General features: G+C 41.1%; 1 protein-coding gene across 1 annotated transcript; it reads right to left on the minus strand.

The window, feature by feature from the left end:
• Positions 1-451: 451 nt before the first annotated feature.
• chrm5b (cholinergic receptor, muscarinic 5b) lies at positions 452-1,987 on the minus strand. Its single transcript, XM_072278189.1, has one exon. It carries the CDS (start codon positions 1,985-1,987, stop codon positions 452-454), a length of 1,536 nt encoding a protein of 511 aa, XP_072134290.1.
• Between the last annotated feature and the right edge of the window lie 17,876 nt (positions 1,988-19,863).

The following is a 19,863-nucleotide window of genomic DNA, read 5'->3' on the forward strand; positions in this document are numbered from 1 at the left end:
AAAAAGTTACCAAAAAAAAACAGACACCTCAGTGTAAATGAAACAATCCTTTCTCTGCACAAGGTATGCATTATGGCATTATTTGACCTATAATTCAGAACTTTAAGCACTCTGATTTGCGCTTGGTGTAATAGTCTTTTGAATGTTGAAGTGTTTATCATTGTGACAAGGTAGCTTGAGAAGTAACAAGGGTATGGTGACCAGTGTCATGTGATTTTCCACAAAAAATTCAGTGCCAGTTCTTAGACTTCATTCCATGTGGTTACAGTTAGTGCTTGGTCTGTTCAGTTTCTTTAATCATAAGGAAGAAGTTCTGTCGAGGCTGTTCGATATTTTGCAAATAAAGTTATTGAAGAGTAGTCAATAATTACAGGTGGAACATTGGAAGAACTATGCAATATCTGCTTTAATCTCATATTTTAAAGATGTAACTTGCTGCTGGCTAGACAGTTCACTTCCGCTTCCATTGAAATAGTAACAGCATTTTGAAAGTCGTACGGAAGGTTTTGTTACACAGAGCGTAGCACATGGGGTTAACTGTGCTGTTAACGTAACAGAGCCAGTACCCCAGATGCCACAGTGACGTTGGGATACAGTATGAGCAGAACGTTGAGACTAATACCATGATATTGTACGGTGTCCATGTGATAATGAAAGCCAGTAGAATCGCGCTAAGTGTTTGCGCTGCCTTTTTTTCTTTAATCAAAACCAACCGTTTTCTCTTGGTGATCTGCAGTCTGAGATTTGGATCCATATTTCTAATATATGGAACTTCTGGTTCAACAGTTGAGCGGGGTGTTACTTTTATTTCAGTGCAGCCATTACTTGTGTCTGAGGTGGATGAGGAGCTGCTATTTTTGACAGCTACTTTATTACCTTTGTAAGGGATGTACTTTTTATCCTTCTGTTTTTTCACAGGGGTCACCAAATAATTTTGATTTTCATAATTATTTATCGCAGGAGGCTCTTCCAAGGACACAGTTGTGTCATCCTCTCCAGGGTATTCATCATTCTGATTCTGTCCTTGTGATGCCAAGGAGGCAGATTTTGGGGTGAGCCTTTCATCATCTTCTGACATGGGGTAGTTTGCAAAAGAATCTTGATTGTCATGTTTTAACCATTCATCTGTGGCATTCTGTATGTTTGTGGATCTTAGAGTCACTGTTGTGCTTCTGTTTGAAGACCACGATACTTGGGATCTTTCCCTGTGTGTGAGCTTGTGGCCTACACATCCAAAGCAGGATGCTAACAGAGTCCTTTTGGAAACAACTACTTCATCTTCAGGGGCAAGGTTTGATGCTTGCAATTCTGCCAGGTCCTTAGTGCGTCTTTCGGTCTCTTTATAGATGCGACAATACAATATCGTCATCACTGACACAGGGATGTAGAAAGCAGCAATGGCCGTGCCAAAGGTAATAGTAGGTACAGATAAAAATTGTATCTGACATTCATTCGAAGGAACCGTTCTTTTTCCAACTAAGTATTGCCAACATAAAATTGCAGGAGCCCACAATATAAAGGATATTAACCATGCAAGTCCAATCATGATACCAGCCCTTCTGGGAGTACGCTTAGCCCTGTACGTTAATGGCCGTGTGATTGAGAAATACCGGTCAAAGCTTATAAGGAGCAAATTCATGACAGAGGCATTACTGGCTACGTAATCCAACGCAAGCCACAAATCACATGTCAAATTTCCTAGCGACCAGGAGCCGATTAATATATAAGAAGCGTAGAGATTCATTGAAAAAATTCCAATGATGAGGTCAGCACAGGCTAGACTTAACAGGAAATAGTTATTGACTGTCTTTAGCTGGCTGTTCACTTTGAATGAAACAATGACTAAAATATTACCTACTATTGTTACAAGGCTCACAATAGCAGTAATAATGGAAATTGATACTACTTTCAAAAGGCTCTGACCCTCCTCTTGATTGGAGCTGTTACCAGTCATGGATCCATTCCTTAAGAGATCTGATTCCATCATTTTTTGAAACTGTCGCAAAACCCAGAATAAGCAAAGAGCAATGCTTGCTATTCTGATGACAAAAATTAAAGAGTTGCTTTTGCAAGCATTCTCCTCCTTTGCTCCTCTGATTCTTCTGAGGAAGAGAACATGTAGTTACTAATTTTATCTCATGAAGTAACTTGCTTCTTGACCTCCAATAGTTAACCTGATTTAATTATTCTAAATGATTTGGCTGATTGACGAAAAGCAACCAGGGTAACTCATACAATTTCAAGTACATCTCAATTGCAAATGTCTGATTCTTCCTAAGATGAAAACTTGAGTTCCTTTTCTTGAAGTAGTCCTTGGTCAGCCAGTAGTAACTTACTACAGAATGACTGTAACATCAGTGAAATAAAATACAGTGCAGCCCCTGTAAAAAAAAATAACAATTATTTATAGCAGAACTTGTTTCTGAAATATTATTGTGCCATAGAAGTAACATAAGTAAGCAAGTTCTTCTCATGAGTGGAAAGAGGTCTATACCCATTACCTTTAATTAAAGCAAGCTTTATGAATCTGATTTCCTGCTGAAAGCAGAATCAAGAAATTGAAACCAAATGCATTCAGAAATGTTATAGTAAGGTTATGGTGAGTCCACCCAATGATTATTCTGTAATCTAGAATTGGATATATTCACCATAGAAGTGCAGCAAAGATCCACTAGACAGATTTCTGGGATGACAACTAGTCATTATGAGAAGAGACTGAGTGGGCTGTGAAATGCTCATAATTCTTAGAGGCCTTTGAAAGTAAGGAGGATGTTTTCCTTCAATGAGAGATCTCGGACAAGCGGGGTCACAGTTTCAAAATAAAGGGTAGACCATTTATTGCTGAAGCAAGGAGACATTTCTTCACACAGAGGGTAGCGAATCTTTGGAATCATCTGACTTGAGAGCTGTGGATTCATTGTGTTCAAAACAAAGACCTATAGATGTCTGGACACTGTAAGTATTAAGGGATACAAGTAGATCGAAGCAGGCAAATGGCCTATTCTAGCTTCTAATTCTTGTATTAGATGCAATTGAATGTCCCTCATCATAGGGGACAAACCTCTTCTCATCACTAACATCAGGAAAGAGGCACAGGAGCCTAAAGACTCACACTGAAAATGTTTTAGGAAAACCTTCTTCCCCTCTGCCATTTTATTTCTATGTGGTCCATGAACCCATGGACACTACATCACCATTCCTCTGTTGAACCATTTACTTATATTTTTATTGTAACCTCGTGATTTTTTTAAATGTTGTGCCCTGTGCTGCTGACACAAAGCAACATGTTTCATGGCATGTCAGTGACACACCAGATTCTGATCCTGGAGACTGCACTGGAGTGTAACTGTTCCTGTCACTTCCTGTTCTTTAACCAATTCTGTGAGTGGCATATCAGTTCAAAGTTCAAAATACATGTATGTAACCATTTGCAACCCCGAGATTCATTTTCTTGTGGGCATTCACAGTAAATACAAAGAAACACAATAGAATTAATGATGAACTTCAATAAAAAATAAATTACAAAAAAAAGAAAAGCCACCCACAACACGACAAACAACCAATGTGCAAAAGACAATAAACTGTGCAAATACAAAAAAAATTAATAATTATATTAAAAGCAGACAGTCTTGTGGTGCATCAGTACTGATGGTGATTGTGGAGGAGATGTTGTTGCCAATCTGAACTGACTGGGGTCTGCAAGTGAGGAAATTGAAGAAACTAGTTGCACACGGAAGTATTGAGGCTTAGGTCTTGGGGCTATTGATTAGTTTTGTGGGGATCATAGTATTGAATGCAGACCTGTAGTCAATGAAGAGCATCCTGATGTTTATATCTTCACTGTCCAGATGCTCTCATTTTGCTGCTGCCATCAGGAAGGAGGTACAGGAGTTTTGGGATCCCCACCTCCAGGTTCAGGAACAGTTATTACCCCTTGGTGATAGATAGGTATTGTTTGGGTGTGCAGAGAAGCTTATATTTCATAGCTTTTGGAGTGGCTTTTTAAACCTATATGTTATACCAATAAGTACATATAAGAATCAGGTTTATTATCACTGACGTATGCTGTGAAATCTCTTGTTTTATGGCAGCAGTACAGTGTAGTACGTGAAATATTTCTATAAGTTACAAAAAGAAATATAAAAATTGTGCAAAAAGAGAGCAACATAGCGTTGAGTTCTGTTCATTTGGAATATGTAAGTACCCCGTATCTAGTAAGCAAGCGCACTCCCCCTGTTATGCATGTGTGCGTGGGAGGAGGAAGGGGAATTGTGGGATATAAAGGTGGCAGCCTCAGGTATTGAACGGAGATGTTGATAGTAAAGTTGCTTAAACAAGTGAAAAATGTGTCATTGTTGTTTGGGTGTTAACAGTGGTAACAGAGGATAGTTTCCAATTATAGGATGCCGCCAGCATTTGATGACAGCAAGCCTTATGAAAACTGGAATATGGACTCGTGTTGCGGAACTGGAGAGGATGAAGCAAGCCTTGGCTGTTGTGTTGTCGTTTTTGGGAAGAGCAAGAGAGTCAGCGATGGGAATTTCGGTGGAATACTTGAACAAAGATGATAGTATGAATATACTAATAAATACAGTTGACTCTGTTTTTAAGGAAGAAAAGGATTGGATTTATGAGGCATATTCAGACTTCGACAAAATTTATAGACAATTCTAAAAATATAGCTAATTATAGTACTGTACTGATTTTGACCAGAAGTACAGTCACATGCATTGAATATAAAATGGAACTTTCTGAGACTATTAGCTTTTAAATTGTTGGATACTACATGTCTAGACATACAGGTCAGACAGCTAGTGTTAACTGCATGCAGAAAACTTATATTTGCATTTATGAAATCAGCACTGAAGAGGACTTTTGGAGAAAAGGTCGCTAAGACAACAGTCGGAATTAGTTTGAGTCAGGAAACAGCATACTTCACTGAGAAGAAACAAGAGTATAGCAAGCGTAGGTCCCAGAGGGACCAGACAAGCATACCATTACCTGGCACAAATCCAATAAACACGTACGGTAGGAGATGGAAATGTAGTCGGAATTGGTATATCAAAATATTTACCACTGGGCAAGAAATTGTTGACACAGAACCAAACAATTTAGTCCAACTGAAGAAGATAACAAATCTGAAGATGTAGAAGAGTGCCATATCACATTGTTTGTGAAGTAATCACTTACTAATGCAGAGATTTCTCAGGCAGAGATTTTCATGATCGAATCTCTAAGATCTGCTGTTATTGATACAGCATGAACACACACACTGTGTGGAGAAAAATGGCTTGAAAGCTATGAAAGTGAACTAAACTGGAACAAGATGTGAACACAGATACACCCAGTTTCGAAGCATTCAAATTTGGTGATGGAAATACTGTATATTCCACAAAAAAGTGAAAGTACCCACAAACATAGGGCAGACAAATTGTTACATTAAAACAGAGGTGGGACCAGTGAATATTCCATTACTCTTGAGTAAATCTTCCCTAAAGAAAGCAGGAGCAGTTACTGGATAACAATGTTTCAACAACCACTCTCTTTTCAGCTCACCAGCTCTGGACATTACATTGTGAACATTCCAGATGAAGGAATTAGGGAGAACCAATGTGAGAATGAAGTACTAACTGTCACACAAAACATGACCCATAGATGAGAAATACAAAGTGTTGTTCGAACTTAACAAGAGGTTTAGACACGCTTCAATTGATAGACTTCAGAAGCTGCTCAGGAGTTCAAGAAACAAAAACACGGATTATTTTTCCATTCTAAAGCAGACAATTGACAGCTGTGAGACATGCCAAAAGTTTGGAAAACCCAAACCCAATCCTGCAGTTGGTCTGCCACCAGCATTTGAATACAATGAAACAGTAGCCATAGACCTATATGAACTGCAGCAAGGAGTATGGTACCTCCACATCATTGATAGTTCACACCTTTCGGTGCTGGTAGCATTGTAAATACAAAGAGACCCTCAGAGATACGGCAGAGAACTTTAACACTGAAACAAAGACAACAGTGGCATATAGTACTTGGAGTAACTGACTTGTGGAGTGACATAATCAAACGCTTACAGAAATAATGCTGAAGGTAAAGAAAAGCAAGGGCTATGATTGGAATACAGCCCTGGACTGGGCCCTTATGGTGAAGAACACTATGTACAATGTATATGGCTATAGACCATATCGATTGGTGTTCGGTCAGAATCCAAACCTTCCCTCTATACTGGTTGACAGACCACCTGCTCTAGGTGGCCCTTCAAGGAGTGAATGGGTTGGGAAACATATTTCAGAACTGCATGCATCAAGGAAAACTTTCACTGAAGCAGAATGTTCAGAGAGAATTCGAAGAGCACTGAGGGCACAGGTCCGTCCTACAAATGACAAATATGACACAGGGGACAAAGTGTATTACAAAACAGCATACCATACAGAATGGAAAGGTCCAGGAGTTGTCATTGGTCGGGTTGGAGTTGTGGTATTCGTGAGACACGGAGGTACAAATGTGGAGGTGCATCATTCTAGACTAGATAAAGCACAAAATGAAGACCATCAGAACGCCATGGAGAATGACATAAAAAATGAAAAGCATTTACCTGGCACACGGTCACATAGCACAGACAGGGATGAAGAGAGTTCAGTTGGGGACTCAATAGAGTTGCTCAATGGTGGCACAGACGGTGTGAAAGAGAGTGCAGATGGGAACATAACAGACTTGCCCGAACAGAAATTATCACAAGTGCAAAGGCAACATGCAAGTTTCAGTCTTAAAACAGGACAAACTGTGAGATTTGTAGACACTGGTACCTCAGACAATGCTGAAGTCTTAAGTTAAGCAGGCAAAGACACTGGGAGAAGCAAAAGTTGGTACAACTTGAATTCCCTAGAACCAGTCACGGTCACTGGCACTGCAGAGTCAGTTGACATGTCACATGTTGACAGACTTCATATTGAATCAAGTAGAGATCAGGCTGGACCATCTGAGAAATGTCAAGTTGAAGATGTCCTAGTAACTAAGGAGGTGTCTTTTGAATCGCAAAACATGATAAAATCAGTAGTTGGAGAAATAATGGTGTGTTCGAGGAAGTCAGAGACATTGGCCAAAAGACAGTGTCTACAAGATGGGTATGCACCCCGAAAGAAACCCCTTCAGGAATTATATCAAAAGCACACTGGGTGGTTAGAGGTTTTGAGGAACTGAAATTAGAAGAACTCCGGAAAGATTCACCAACATATGCATCCGTCTCTCCCACTACTTCTCTCGGTAATATGTCAAAAGCATTGGCAACCCCACTGTATGGACATAAAATTCGCATTCTTACAGGGAATGGACTTGTCACAAGACATTTTTATTCAACACCGCCTGAAGCCAGTAGTGAAGGAACACTGTGGAAACTCAAAAAGTGTGTGTATGGTCTAACAAATGCATCACTCTACTGGTATAAAAAGGTGAAGGAAATAATGTTAAAAACAGATGGAAAGATGTCACAAGTGGATCCAGCTGTTTCTTACTGGAAGATTCAGGATTTCATGTGATTGGAATACTTACCTGTCTTGTAGATGACTTCATATCGGGAGGCTCACAAAACTTTGCTACGACAGTTATCCCTCAGCTAAAGTCAGTCTTTCAGGTTGGACAGGATGAACGTGACAGATTCTGCTATGCAGGGATAGACGTCCTCGCTGTTGACAGAACAGTACAACTGCACGAGGAAAGCTACATAAAGAATCTTCAGACAATCCGCATGGAATCTGATCATGCCACACAATGGGATGTACCCCTCAGTAAAGCTGAAGCTGAGCAATGTAGGTGAAAGATAGGTCAGATTCTATGCGTGGAAAGATAGAGCACACCTGACATTATGTTTGAAGCCTTCAACTTGGCATCCAGCACAAAAAATGCCACAGTATATACTTTACATGAGGCAAACAAGATAGTGTACATGAATTCAATCTGAAAAAATAGTCTAGAAGTTTCAACAGCTTGGAAAAGATAACTTACTGAGACTTGTTGTCTTCAGTGATGCCTCACTCTGAAATCCTTCTGATGGAGGAACTCAAGGGGGACATTTTATCGTACTGATGGGAGAAGAGGGAAGATTTTCATCTCTCTATTGGGAATCAAAAAGGATCCGATGAGTTGTAAGGAGTATGCTGGCAGGAGAAACCCTGGCAATGCCTGAAGGTATTGACAATGCTGTTTTTCTGGTCACACTCTGTTCTGAGCTTTTCCATGTGACCCAAAGAAGAACAGTCTACAAATAACTTGTGTCACAGACAAAATTACTTTTTGGCTGATGCCATCAAATCCACCAAATCAGTTATAGAGAAGAGGCTTCGTCTAGAGATAAGCAGCATCGAAGAACTTGTCCAAGCACTGAAAATTCATCATGTACTATGGTCAACTACAAAGAAACAACTAGCTGACTGTCTCACAAAGAAGGGAGTTCTAGCTCTTGTGCTGTTAAAGGCACTTGGTACCTTAAGAATTGTATTAACATCAAGAGTTAGAACTATTTCTCATATCCTAATGGACATACAAATTGTTTGGACATTTAAATTGTCTTTAAATTTATTTTCAAATTTAATGTTTTTAATATATACATAAAAAAGATGGGAGATTGTTGAGTCCTGTTCACTTGAACTGTGTAAGTATTACATATGTGCGCTCTCCCTGTTTTGCGCGTGTGCACTTCGGAGAAGGAGAGGGAATTGTGGGATGTAAAGGTGGCAGCCTTCAGGTATTGAATGGAGACGTTGAAAGTAAAGTTCCTTAAACAAAAGAAAAACTTGCCCATGTTGATTGGGCGTTAATACATAGCAAGATAGTGTTCATGGACCACTCAGGAATCTGATGCCAGAGGGGAAGAAGCTGTTCTTAAAATATTGAGTATGTGTCTTCGGGTTCCTGTATTGAGAAGAGGTCATGTCCTGAATAGTGGGGGTCCTTCATGATGGATGTTACCTTCTTGCAATACCTTTTGAATATGTCCTCTTCAATGGGGAAGCTCATGCTCATGGTGGAGCTGGCTGAGTCTAAAGACTTTTTTCTATCCTGATATGCATGCATGTTCTGAATGATCATTATGGAATGTTTGGAGGGGTGTTCTCTTCTACTGACCTACACTTTCCATCCTATTAGTAGTATATTTGACATGATAATTATCCACAGGAGAAGAGAGAATGATAATAAATAAATAATAAAAAAACATAATAAATGGCTGCTGGACATTTCAGAGTTTAGGTGTTTCAAAAGGAACAGGGAGGGAAAAGAGATGGGGGAGTTGCATTGCTAATCATGGATAGTAAGACAGCTGCAGAAAGGGAGGACATCATGGATGATCATCAACTGAGTCAGTACGGGTAGAAGTCAGAAACAAGAAGGGAGCAGTCACTCTATTGGGCTATTCTATAGACTCAATTGCAACAGAGACTGAGGAGCAGATTGGGAAGCAGATTTTGGAAAGGTGAAAAATAACAGGGCTGTTGTTATGGGTGACTTTAACTTCCCTCATATTGACTGGCACCTCCTTAGATCAATAGGCTTACTTAATTGTTGCCCGTCACACAGCTGGCATTTAGGGCAGCATTGATGGTTCCCCTTGGTCTTGGCATTGTTCAGTGTTTCCCTCATCTTGTCAGTAACTTCCCTTTGGTTTTCACTACTGTCAGCCCTTAATAGTTTTGCTAAACAGAGAGATCTTGGGATCCAAGTTCATAGCTCCTTGAAACTGGCTACACAGGTCCATGAGGTGGTTAAGAGGCTATGGAATGCTTGCTTTTATTAGTCGAGGCTTTGAGTTCAAAAGTCAGGAGGTTATGTTGCAACTTTATAAAACTCTGGTTAGGCCACATCTGGAGTATTGTGTACAGTTCTGGTCACCCCACTACAGGAAATACATTGAGGTTTTGGAGAGACTGCAGAAGAGGTTTACCAAGATGCTGCCTGGTTTAGAGGGCATGTGCTATCACAAAAGGCTGGATAAACTTGGGTTGTTTTCTCTTGGAGCGTCAGAGGCTGAGGGGAGATCTGATAAAGGTTTACAAGATTATGAGAGGCATAGATAGAGTGGACAGAGGGTATTGATTTCCCAGGGCTGAAATGTCTAATACCAGAGTGGGTATTAAGGTAAGAGAGGATAGGTTCAACGGGGACATGAGGGGTAAGTTTTTTACTCAAATAGTTGTGGATGCCCAGAATGCTCTGCCTGGTATGGTGGTGGAGCAAGTACATCAGAGGCTTTTAAGAGACATTTTTATAGGCACATAAATGAGAGGAAGAGGGTGGGATATGGACATGGTGTAGGTAGGAGAGATTAGTGTTTGGGTGTTTTCGATTTGTTTTTTAGCTAATACAGCACAACATTGTGGGCCAAATGGCCTGTTTCTGTGCTGTACTGTTCTATGTTCTATTGTACATTGATATTCTGAAAAAAAATCAAACCAGCACTAATATTAATATTGTGTAGTACCTATGAAATCATCCGATTGTAATCCAATGCTTAAAAAACATTGAGACTGTAATCCAGTGAGGGAAATATTGCCACTTGCAAATCAATAATATATCGATTGCAATCCTACAAGAAACTTCAATTGCAATCTTACAAAAAGTTCAGAGTGCAACCCTATGATATTTTGATTGCAATCCTACAATATTTCGACTGAAATCCTAAAGCAAAATCCTGGTCCTAAAATGATATTTCAATTGCAATTTAATTATATTTTGATGCAATCCAATAACATTTTGATTGCAGTCCTAGTGATAAAAAGTACATGCAAATTAAGTTTTACATGAGATTAAACTAAGACAATGCCAAAGTTGTGAAACCTACGACATGAAAAGGGGGGAGCTGAATCTCCAGTAATGTATGAACAGATGACTGATGGTTTGAGTTCTTACCTGAAGAAAATATTTCAATTTGATAAGATTAATGCAAAAGTCTGAAAGAAGTATACCATCAATGTAGAGTTGATAAAGAAGGCATGTGATAAGACCTTGAGAATGCCTGAGAAAAAGGACGAACTTGGATAGAGTTTAACTATTTTATCACAGTTAAAGATACAACACGTGGTCAGTCTGAACAAGTGAAAATGTTTGCTGATCAATTGGGAGAGTAATGTGAAACGTGGTAAACTACAAAAACAGTAAAAAGTCTAAAGAGCAAATATTTGCATTAATTGAACTAGTGAAAAAACAACATTAGTGTAATTGAATCTAAGGGTATTGTATGGAGCTAAGAAATAAACTGAAGCAGTATCAGAAAGTCCAGCAAGGACCTCCAATGAGCAGTCCTGCCTGTGATGTTTCTCTTTATGAAACACCCCCTACATTGGGCAGTCTTCTGAGAAAGCACCACTATCCGATCTCTGAAGAATTTCAGGATGGACATGACATGCACTCTACAGCAGCCTCTCGCAACTCAAGTGAGGATGACAGTGGGACGGGCAGCTATGTCACTAAGATGGAACCTATGAAAGGAGACAGATGGTTTTTCGTCAAACACCTAAATTGGAAAAGATTGATAAATGATCCAAAGAAATTCCACAAACTAAAAAAAAGGAAGTTTAAAGTTCTAGGTTTAGCTTCAACATATTAAGAACATATACAAATCTTGGCTACTATTTTGTCTTCTCTGCAAACCTGACAGTTGAGTAATAGAGTTGATAGTGGCATAGGAGATGATAAACAAATTATACAAGGTGGTTCGAAGAACAGGCACCAATGCAGACTGATTAGGGGGAATTGGCTGATTGCAAGCAAAAGATTTCTGAGCATGTTTCTGAATATGAGGAACACTACAGGCCAGCATGTTTAAGTTATTCAGCAGTTCTGGGAATAAATGAAGATGTCAGAGGACTCTACATATGGGCCCTTGAAGTCAACTTTTATGGATGAGTTGAAACCAGATATTGTTAAGATGGTTTAGTTGACAAAACTGAAGTGTATTGAGGTTGATGTTCCATACAGTGAGCTAGTGCAAGCTACCAAACATGTGGAACGAATTGTCAAAATCGAATAAGATCATTACAGGTGGATCAGTTACCTTTTCATCAACAGCCATAGCTGCTGCAGATGAGTCAATAGCCAACACCCATTAGTCAACAGAAGAAGCTGAACTGGAATTCACCATGTGCACCACAGCCAACCCAGTCTGAGACCAATCCCCTAAAACAAAATGTAAGAGAGGACATAGGGATAGAAGTTGCTGGTAGAGAATACAAGGTGGACCACAGAAAGAAGGTCATTAACAAGTTCAGTCCTCTGCCTCACAAATGTCGGGAGATCCTGATCTGATATTATGGTGTCAACAAACAATTTTCAGATGTAATGGATGAATTGTTGAATTCAAAAATGACTAAGCCCTTCCCTGCAGCCCTTTCTTACCTTCACAGAGCAGAAACTAGACAGCTTATGTGTTAACCTACTAAATGGAAATGAACATGCTGAATTCTTGTTAGACTGATAACTATGACTATGCAAGGGCAATAATGTGCCATGAAGTTGTAAATTATTACAAATAAATGCCTCTTTGAATCCAGATCTGATTCTGTGCTCCGATGACTTCTTAACAACTAACCATAAGACCATAAGACATAGGAGCAGAATTAGGCCATTTGGCACATCAAGTCTGCTTTGCCTTTTTTATGTCTGGTCTTTTTTTCCCCTCCTGCGCCCCACTCCCCAGCCTTCTCCCCGTAACCTTTGATACCATGTCGAATCAAGAATCTATCAAGCTCTGGCTTAAATACACCCAACAACCTGGCCTCCACAGCTGCCTATGGTAATAAATTCCACAAATTTCTCCTCATCTGTGTTTTAAATGGATGCCCCTATATTCTGATGCTATGCCTTCTTGTCCTAGACTCCCCCATCATGGGAAACACACTTTCCACATCTCTCTGTTTAGGCCTTTCAACATTCGAAAAGTTTCAATGAGACTCCTCCTCATCCTTCTAAAATTCATCAAGTACGGACCGACAGCTATCAAACGTTCCTTGTATGATAACCCTTTCATTCCTGGAATCATCCTTGTGAACCTCCTCTGAACCCTCTCTAATGCTAGTACATCTTTTCTTAGATGAGGAGCCCAAAACTGTTCATGACACTCAAGGTGAGGCCTCACCAGTGCCTCATAAAGCCTCAGCATCGTGTCCCTGTGCTTATACTCTAGATCTCTTGAAATGAATGCTAACATTGCATTTGTCTTCCTCACCACCGACTCTACCTGCAAGTTAACCTTTAAGGTGTTCTGCAAAGGACTGCCAAGTCCCTTAATATCTCAGATTTTTGGATTTTTCTCCACATTTAGAAAATGGTCTGCATATATTTATTTCTACTACAAAAGTGCATGACCATGTATTTTCCCAAATTGTATTTCATTTGTCTCTCTTTTGCCCATTCTCCTAATCTACATGTCCTTCAGCAGCCTACCTGTTTCCTTAACACTACCTGCCCCTCCATCAATATTTGTATTAGCTGAAAACTTGGCAACAAAGTCATCAACTCCATCATCTAAATCATTTATATACAACATAAAAAGAAGTGGTCCCATCACTGACTCCTGTGGAACACCACTAGTCACTGGCAGCCAACCAGAAAAAGATCCTTTTATTTCCACTCGCTGCCTCCTACCAATCAGCCAATGCTCTAACCATGCCAGTAACTTCCCTGTCATACCATTGGCTCTTAAGTTGGTAAGCAGCATCATGTGTGGCACCTTGTCAAAGGCCTTCTGAAAGTCCAAATATACAACATCCACTGCATCCCCTTTATCTATCCCCCATTTAATCGCCACAAAAAAATTCAACAGGTTCAATAGACAGGATTTTCCCTTAAGGAAACCATGCTGACTTTGTTCTATCTTGTCCTGTGCAACAAGGAACTCCATAACATCATCCTAACAATTGCCTCCAACATCTTCCCAATCACTGAGGTCAGGCTAACTGGTCTATAATTTCCGTTCTGCTGCTTTCCTCCTTTCTTAAAGGTAGAGTGACATTTGCAATTTTCCGGTCATCTGGCACCATGCCAGAGTCCAATGACTTTTGAAGGATCATTACTAATGCCTCCACAATCTCTACCGCTACCTCTTTCAGAACCCTAGGGGTGCAGTTCATCTGGTCTGGTCACTTATGTACCCTTAGGCCTTTCAGCTTTTTGAGCACCTTCTCCCTTGTAACAGTAACTGCACTCACTTCTCTTCCCTTGCACCATTCAACATCTGGCATGTTGCTAGTGTCTTCCACAGTGAAGACTGATGCAATGGATTGAAGGAGGAATTTGAATGGATGGATCTTTATTTTTGAAACTTAAGTACTGGCATCAGGAAGCATGGCTCTGTGCAACTGGCAGAGATGAAAGCTTTGATTGAAGCTTATAAGATGACAAAAGGAAAATCAGCTAATATCTACACTGATTCTCAATATGCTTTTTGAGTTGTTCATGATTTTGGAAATTTATGGAGGCAAAGAGGATTTCTTATGGCTATAGGAACCCCAATCAAGAATGGCCAACTCGTACAAGAACTCATGAATGTCATACAACTTCTGTCAGAAGTGGCTGTATTAAAATGTAAATGCCACTCCGTAATGACTACAATGGACAGCTGTGGAAATGCATTTGTGGATGACATTTTGAAAAAGGCAGCATGGAAAGGGATAAAAGAAATAGAAATAAAAGAAGAAAAAATGTCAAAGAATTAAAAGAGGAACTGGGAACATATGCGTAGCCCCCCCCCGGCCAACCTCAGGGTCGCTTGGCTCGCTGTCGTCTAGGGAAACAGCCCTCGGCCCTGCCAAACTGGGTAATTAGTTTGTGTGGATGCTGTGTGATGTACCCCACCCCGCCCAAATAACAGACAATACACCAGATACGATTAAATGAATTACAGTTTATAGATATTACTGGAACTATATAATTAATAGAGAATAAAATATAAAAAGAAAATAAAAGGCGCCACACTTATCAAAGTTCAACCTCTGCGTGCACAAACAGTTGGAGCTCAGGACCCTTCTTCTTCACCCTGCGACCCCTCGGACCACCTTGACCGGCCACCTGGGACCAACAATGGTGGTCGACCAGACGCTCCACACGAGTCCGTCTCCGTCTCCTCTCCTCGTCAAATGCCCTGCTCGGGGTCCGACCCCGTTAGCGAACATCACAGCACCTGGTCCATCCTCTATCTCTTTCTCCCGCCTTCTGCCTCTAAAACCCCACGCATACAGTATCTTCAAATACACCAAAAACGTAACAACTATCCCAATTGGTTCGTAACATATCTTATCACACTCCTAACCCAAATCAAGCTGCTAGCGCAAAAACTTTCTCAGCGTTTAACATAACAAAGAAGCATTCCCAAGTATAACATAACAAATTTTAATTCGCCTACGCAGTAACATAAGAGACTAAACCCCCTTACATATGCAATGAACCTAACAACCCAAGTTGTTGGGTTCATTGTATATGTTCCCAGTCCTTACACATCTGGAAAAGAAGGATGCTTAGTGAGAATGCTGATCTTGGACTATATGCCATAGTTCCACCCAGGCTCGACAAGAAGCTCAGAGACCTCGGCCTTAACCCTGCCATGTGCAGCTGGATCCTGGACTTCCTGTCAGGATGCCAGCAAGTGGTAAGAGTGGGCTCCCTCACCTCCAACCCTCTGACTGTCAATACAGGAGCCCCTCAGGACAATGTACTGAGTCCCCTCCTTTACTCCCTGTATACCCATGACTGTATCACCACCCACAGCTCCAATCTGCTAATTAAATTTGCCAACAACACTACATTGATTGGATTTATCTCAAACAATAACGAGGTGGTCTACAGGGAAGAAGGCATCTCTCTGACACAGTGGTGACAAGAAAACAACCTTCCCCTCAATGCGGCAAAAACAAAGGAGCTGGTTGTGGATTATAGGAGGAATGGAGATGGGCTAACCCCTATTGATATCAATGGATCTGGGGTTGAGAGGGTAAACAGCTTCAAGTTCTTCGGCATCCACATCACCGAGGACCTCACGTGGTCTGTACACACCAGCTGTGTGGTGAAAAAGGCATAAAAGTGCCTCTTTCACCTCAGACGGTTGAGGAAGTTTGGTATGGGCCCCCAGATTCTATGAACTTCATACAGGGGCACAATTGAGAGCATCCTGACTGGCTGCTTCACCGCCTGGTATGGGAACTGTACCTCCCTTAATCGCAGAACTCTGCAGAGAGTGGTGCGGACAGCCCAGAGCATCTGTAGATGTGAACTTCCCATGATTCAGGACATTTGCAAGGATAGGTGTGTAAAAAGGGCCCGTAGGATCAATGGGGACCTGAGTCACCCCAACCACAGTCTATTCCAGCTGCTACCATCTGGGGAACGGTACCACAGCATAAAAGCCAGGAACAATAGGCTCCAGGACATATTCTTCCACCAGGGCATCAGACTGATGAACTCACGCTGATTTGAGTGTGTTCTATATTACATTGACCATTCTATTTATTATAAATTATTATATTTACTATGATTGCAGATTGCACATTTAGATGGAGACGTAACATAAAGATTTTTACCCCTCATGTATGTGAAAGGTGTAAGAAATAAAGTCAATTCAAAAAAGTTATGGATCAAAGTTGAACTCTGTATCACAGATGAACAGACAAGATATTCGAGAGGTGCAAGTTCAATGTTCTAACCAGGAAAAGTAGTTCTTGATGGAGAATGGTAGGATATTCAACAGTGATGGAACATGGAGATATGGCACTAGTCATAGACTAGTAGCTCCATCTGTCTTCCTCATCTGGCACAGCAGATACACACCCAAGGAGACACTGGAGTGAAAAAGATGATGAACAGATTCTCCCAATGGTGGTGGAATCCAAAGCTCGACAAACATTTGAAAGATGCATGGTGTGCTAGAAAACAAATCCTGAAGCAGTGGAAAAGCTAGCACAATTAAGCGCTCCTGCCTTACCTGGTCCATTTTTACAAACGTACATTTACAAGTGGACTACATATCTTTGCCAAGGTGTCAAGGGAACTTAGACATACTGATGGATGGAAGTTATTCCGACAAAAGAAGTCATTCCACACTCACAGCAAAAATTTTGATCAAGGATTATATTCCTAGATGGAGATTGCCATGTCACATCGACTCTGACCAAGGAATACATTTCCCTGGAAGTGTTTGTCAGGAACTCTGCAGACTGATGAACATTGAATGGTTGTTTCGTTGTCCACATCACCCAGAATCATCAGGACAAGTTGAATGTCATCAAACAGCTGACTAAGTATCATGCTATGGCCTACAGCTATTCCTTTGGTCTTACGTAGCATCAGAACAACCCCAAACAAGAAAACTATACTGTCCATTTAAGGTAATAACAGGGCATCCTATGTCACTGCTGGGAGATCTTGATCTCAGCGAGGCTGATATACATATTTACTTATCTATTTAGTTTAGTTAACTCAAGCAACACACACAAAATGCTGGTGGAATGCAGCAGGTATGCTGCCTGGCCTGTTGCGTTCCATCAGTATTTTGTGTGTGTTGCTTGAATTTCCAGCATCTGCAGATTTTCTTGTGTTTGCATAGTTTAGTTAACTATTGTGTGAAATTAACCCAAGCTCTACAACTTGTTTCTCAACAGGTTTCTGCCACTTGGAGTGAGCCAACAGAAGGAGGACACACCTGACTCCTGGTGTATCGGTCCTGATTTTAAAAACTGCATAAGGAACCACTAGGAGCTCAATGGAAGGTCATTATCAAGTACTGTCATTTACTAAATCTGCAGTGAAACTAGAAGGTAAAATTAAGTAGATAAACGCTAGCCACTGCAAGTAAACGAAAGTGGTGCCCAACGAGGACAACAAGTGCCGTGGTTAATGTGCTAGTAACCTCCGGCTCAGTGCCTATGCTGCTGGACCATAGCGAGAAAATCACGAACCAGCCAGAAACATCAAATAGAGTTGATAACTGCTAGACATTATGCAGTTTATCCTAATATTCTTCATTGTTGTTATATTTTTAACAATTTTTCTCACTTGCAATGTGCCAGTTGAGATGACTCATAGAAACATTGAAGCATAGAAAACCTACAGCACAATACAGGCCCTTTGGCCCACAATGTTGTACTAAACGTGTACTTACTTTAGAAATTACCTTGGGTTACCCATAGCCCTATGTTTTCCTGAGCTCCATGTACCTATCCGGGAGTCTCTTAAAAGACTGTGTTGTATCCACCTCCACCACCGTAGCTGGCAGCCTGTTCCACGCACTAACCACTTGCTGCATAAAAAACTTACCCATGACATCTCCTCTGTACCTACTTCCAGGCATCTTAAAACTGTGCTCTCTCGTATTAATCATTTCAGCACAGGGAAAAGGCCTCTCACTATCCACATGATCAATACCTCTCATCATCTTATACACCTTTATCAGGTCACCTCTTATCCTCCGTCACTCCATGGAGAAAAGGCGAAGTTCACTCAATCTATTCTCATAAGGCTCCCCACTCCGGGCAACATCCTTGTAAATCTCCTCTGCACCCTTTCTATAGTTTCCACATCCTTCCTGTAGTGAGGTGACCAGAACTGAGCACAGTACTCCAAATGGGGTCTGACCAGGGTCCTATATATCTGAAACATTACCTCTCGACTCTTGGACTCAATCCCATGGTCGATGAATACCAATACATCGTATGCCTTCTTAACACACAGTCAATCCATGCAGCAGCTTTGAAAGTTCAATGGACTCGGACCCCAAGATCCCTCTGATCCTCCACTCTGTCAAGAGTCTCACCATTAATGCTAAATTCTGCCATCATATTTGACCTACCAAAATGAACCACCTCACACTTATCTGGGTTGAACTCCATCTGCCATTTCTCTGCCCAGTTTTGCATCCTATCGATGTCCCGCTGCAACTTCTGACAGCTCGCCACACTATCCACAACACCCCCAACCTTTGTGTCATCAGCAGATTTACTAACCCATTCCTCCGCTTCCTCATCCAGGTCATTTATAAAAATCACGAAGAGCAGGGGTCCCAGAACAGATCCCTGAAGCACACCACTGGTCACCGACCTCCCTGCAGAATATGACCTGTCTGCAACAACTCTTTGCCTTCTGTGTGCAAGCCAGTTCTGGATCCACAAAGCAAGGTCCCCTTGAATCCCATGCCTCCTTATTTTCTCAATAAGCCTTGCATGGGGTACCTTGTCAAATGCCTTGGTGAAATCCATATACACTACATCTACTGCTCTACCTTCATCAATGTGTTTAGTCACATCCTCAAAAAATTCAATCAGGCTCGTAAGGCACGACCTGCCTTTGACAAAGCCATGCTGACTATTTGTAATCATATTATGCCTCTCCAAATGTTCATCAATCCTGCCTCTCAGGATCCTCGTCATCAACTTACCAACCACTGAAGTAAGACTCACTGGTCTATGAGTTTCTGGGCTATCTCTACTCACCTTCTTGAATAAGGGAACAACATCTGCAACCCTTCAGTCCTCCGGAACCTCTCCCATCCCCATTGATGATGCAAACATCATTGCCAGAGGCTCAGCAATCTCCTCCCCCACCTCCCACAGAAGCCTGGGGTACATCTCGTCCGGTCCCAGCGACTTATCCAACTTGATGCTTTCCAAAAGCTCCAGCACATCCTCTTTCTTAAGGTCTATATACTCAAGCTTTTCAGTCTGCTGTAAGTCATCCCTACAATGGCCAAGGTCTTTTTCCATAATGAATACTGAAGCAAAGTAGTCATTAAATACCTCCACTATCTCCTCTGGTTCCATACACACTTTTCCACTGTCACACTTGATTGGTCCTATTCTCTTGCGTCTCATCCTCTTGCTCTTCACATAC

The sequence above is a fragment of the Mobula birostris genome, chromosome 1 (genome assembly GCF_030028105.1).
Source record: "Mobula birostris isolate sMobBir1 chromosome 1, sMobBir1.hap1, whole genome shotgun sequence".
Taxonomy (NCBI): domain Eukaryota; kingdom Metazoa; phylum Chordata; class Chondrichthyes; order Myliobatiformes; family Myliobatidae; genus Mobula; species Mobula birostris.